The 3521-nt window shown below is 50.0% G+C and overlaps 1 protein-coding gene across 6 annotated transcripts in view; it reads left to right on the top strand.

Annotated features, from left to right (window-relative positions):
* LOC122164591 (pre-B-cell leukemia transcription factor 1-like) overlaps positions 1–3521 on the top strand; it is a 13815-nt gene that overhangs the window by 3688 nt on the left and 6606 nt on the right. For 3 of the 6 annotated variants that reach the window (XM_042826700.1, XM_042826702.1, XM_042826701.1), the window contains exon 2: positions 1533–1606. In XM_042826700.1, the coding sequence (XP_042682634.1) occupies positions 1533–1606 (74 nt within the window). Of the gene's footprint in view, positions 1–10; positions 715–1532; positions 1607–3521 lie in introns of those variants that run through there. The other 3 variants (XM_042826704.1, XM_042826705.1, XM_042826703.1) reach the window with 3 other exon arrangements.

Here is a 3521-nt window from a genome sequence, read left to right as displayed (position 1 = left end):
GGGTGGGGGTTACCCAGCTGTGTTCTGGCAGGACTGTCGCGATAGGGTGGCCCCATGGTCTGGCTGGGGATGTCCTTTGGTTCCATACTGGTTCTGGCTTTGTCCCATGTAGTTGTTAACTGTTCCAGGTTGCTTCCAGCTGTGTCCCAGTTTCCATCTGTGTGTTCCATATGGTTTCCAGCTGTGTTCCAGGTCGGTTCTGGCTGTGTTCTCTCTTCATTCTGGCTGTGTCCTCTGTAGTTTTCGGCTCCGTTCCCGGTTGGTTCCAGCTCTGTTCTGCATGATTTTGAACTGTGGCCTGTATTGATTCCAGCTGTGTTCCATGTTGGCTCCAGCTGTGTTCTGTATGGTTTGGATCCATGTCATATATTGGTTTCCAGCTGTGTTCCAGGTTGGTTCCAGCTGTGTCCTCCATAGTTTCCAGCTGTGTTCCAGGTTGTTTCTGGCTGCATTCTGTATTGGTTCCATGTCCTATATAGTTTCCAGCTGTGTTCCAGGTTGGTTCCAGCTGTGTTCTGTATGGTTTGGATCCATGTCATATATTGGTTTCCAGCTGTGTTCCAGGTTGGTTCCAGCTGTGTCCTATACGGTCTTGGTCTGTGTCCTGTTTTGATTCCAGCTGTGTCCTGTATCGATTCCAGCTGTGTTCCAGATTGCTTCTAGCTGTGTTCTGTATTGGTTCCCTGTCCTGTATGGTTTCCAGCTGTGTTCCAGGTTGGTTCCAGCTGTGTCCTATATGGTTTCAGGCTATGTCCTATATAGTTTCCAGCTATGTACCAGGTTGGTTCTGGCTGTGTTCCATATTGGTTCTAGCTCTGTTCTGTATTGAGTCTAGCTGTGTCCTATATGGTCTTGGTCTGTGTCCTATATTGATTCCAGCTGTGTTCCAGGTTGGTTCCAGCTGTGTCCTATATGGTTTCAGGCTGTGTTCTGCATTGAATCTGGTTGTGTCCCATACTGTCTTGGTCTGTGTCCTGTATTGATTCCAGCTGTGTTCCAGGTTGCTTTCATGCTGTGTCCTAAATTGGGTTCCAGCTGTGTTCCATATTGGTTCTGGCTGTGTCTATAAGGTTTTGATCTGTGTCCTGTATGGTTTCCAGCTGTGTTCCAGGCTGGTCCCAGCTGTGTCCCATATCAATTCCAGCTGTGTTCCAGGTTGGTCCCAGCTGTGTCCCACATCAATTCAAGCTGTGTTCCAGGTTGGTCCCAGCTGTGTCCCATATCAATTCCAGCTGTGTTCCAGGTTGGTCCCAGCTGTGTCCCACATCAATTCCAGCTGTGTTCCAGGTTGGTCCCAGCTGTGTCCCACATCAATTCCAGCTGTGTTCCAGGCTGTTTTCCTGCTGTGTCCTTTATAGTGCCCAGCTCTGTTCCACGTGTTTTCCAGCTGTGCCCTGAACAGTTTTGTGTTCTGGGTTGTGTTCTGGGTTGCGTTCCGTGTTGTTCTTCCTCTTTAGGTTCTCCCTGCAGCAAAACTAAGCACTTTTTCCTCCTTTTCGTACAGAATTTCTGCTATTTTTTTTTCCCTGCAGGAAACACGCCCTGAACTGCCACAGGATGAAGCCTGCTCTGTTCAGCGTGCTCTGTGAGATCAAGGAGAAAACAGGTGAGTCGCTGTCATTTCCGCTCCTAATTTCCCCCCCAAAACACTGCTTTCCCCTCCCCAAAAATACCATCCCACCTCCAGTTTTGCTCTTGTTCACCACAGCCCACGTTTTCTATGGTTTCTATGACTTCTGCTGGTTTTCACGACGCCTTATTGGTGCTTATTTGCAAGTCATAGAATCATAGAATCACCAAGGTTGGAACAGACCTCAAAGCTCCCCCAGTCCAACCGTTCACCTGTTCCCAACAGCTCCCACTGAACCACGTCCCTCAACACAGCATCCAGCCTTTCCTTCAACACCCCCAGGCTCGGTGCCTCCTCCACCTCCCTGTGCATCCATTGCAGTGCTGACCACCCTTTCTGAACAGCAATTCTTCCTCATGTCCAGCCTGAATCTCCCCTGCCGTAGCTTGAAGCCGTTCCCTCTGCTCCTATCCCTGATGACATGAGAGCAGAGGCCGACCCCCAGCTCCCTGCAGCCTCCCTTCAGGCAGCCATAGAGAGCAGTGAGGTCTCCCCTGAGCTCCTCTTCTCCAGGCTGAACATTCCCAGCTCCTTCAGCCTCTCCTCCTCAGCCCTGTGCTCCAGACCCCTCACCATTTCATTGCCCTCCTTTGAACACGTTCCAGGCCCTCCATGTCTTTCTTGCAGTGAGGGGCCCAAAACTGGACACAGCCCTCGAGGTGCGGCCTCACCAGTGCTGAATACAGGGGCACCATCACCTCTCTGCTCTGCTGGCAGCGCTGTTTCTGATGCAGGCCAGGCTGCCCTTGGCCTTCCTGGCCACCTGGGCTCACTGCTGGCTCCCGTTCAGCCCAGCATCCATCCATACCCCCAGCTCCATTTCCTCTACGCCGTCCTCCAGCCTGCAGCCTGGGGTTGTTGCAGCCCAAGCGCAGCACCCGGCATTTGGCCTTGTTGAACCTCATCCCATGGGCTTCAGCCCAGCTCTGCAGCCTGTCCAGATCCCTCTGCAGGGCCTCGCCACCCCCAGGCAGATCCACACTTCCTGAGTTCCTGCATGTGAACGGGGTCCTGTGAATGTGGTCGGATATTCGCGGGTGTTTGACTGGGGCCCTACAGATGTGGTCATATATTCATATATATGGACACAGCCCTAGGAATATGGTCAAATATTTGTATGTACGCGAGCGCGGTCCTACAGACACGGTCATATATTCACATGTATGAGGGTGGCCCCACAAATGCAATCTACTCTTCCTCTGTGATGTGATTCTTTGTCCCCAATCCAGGCCCCATCCCCAAAATGGGAAGACACAAAAAAAAAAAGACAAAGCAGCACCCCCACATCTTAATTAATACTAATTAGGATGGCACAGGGAACCCGACCCATTAAAGACACTACAGGAGCGGGGCTTGGTGGGAGATGGGTGGGCTGGGGGGGTTCTGGGGGGGTCTCTGGGGCTTTGAATGTTGAATCAGACATGGTTTCCTCCTCCCCCCTCCCAGCCCTCATTTTCCATTCATTCTTTGTTGCTCTCAGTCACAGCACCACGAAGTCCTGAGCAGCTCTGCCCAGGAGCAGAACATGAGCAACATTACAAACCCATTTTTATCCCTGTTTTGTTTTTTTCCCCCCATTTTTTTCCCTGTTTTTTGTTTGTTTGTTTGTTTGTTTACTTCCCCCATTTTTTTCCCTGTGTGTTTTTCCCCCATTTTTTCCTGTGTGTTTTTTTTTCCTTATTTTTCCTGTTTTTTTTTTTTCCCCCATTTTTTCCTGTATATGTCTTTTTTTTTTTCCTGTATTTTCTCTCCCCTAAAAAACATTATTTCTAATTTTTTATTGCTATTATTTTAAACTATTCAGTAATGGTTTGAATGGAAGGGTCCTTGCAGGTCAGCTGTGAAGTGGTTGGGATGGAAGGGTCCTTGCAGGTCAACTATGGAGTGGTTG

The sequence above is a fragment of the Centrocercus urophasianus genome, unplaced genomic scaffold, assembly GCF_019232065.1.
Source record: "Centrocercus urophasianus isolate 14NV4802_14NV808 unplaced genomic scaffold, USGS_Curo_1.0 seq_266, whole genome shotgun sequence".
NCBI lineage: Eukaryota > Metazoa > Chordata > Aves > Galliformes > Phasianidae > Centrocercus > Centrocercus urophasianus.
The sequence above is the reverse complement of the archived record's forward strand: the minus strand, read 5'-3'. Positions and strand labels throughout refer to the sequence as shown.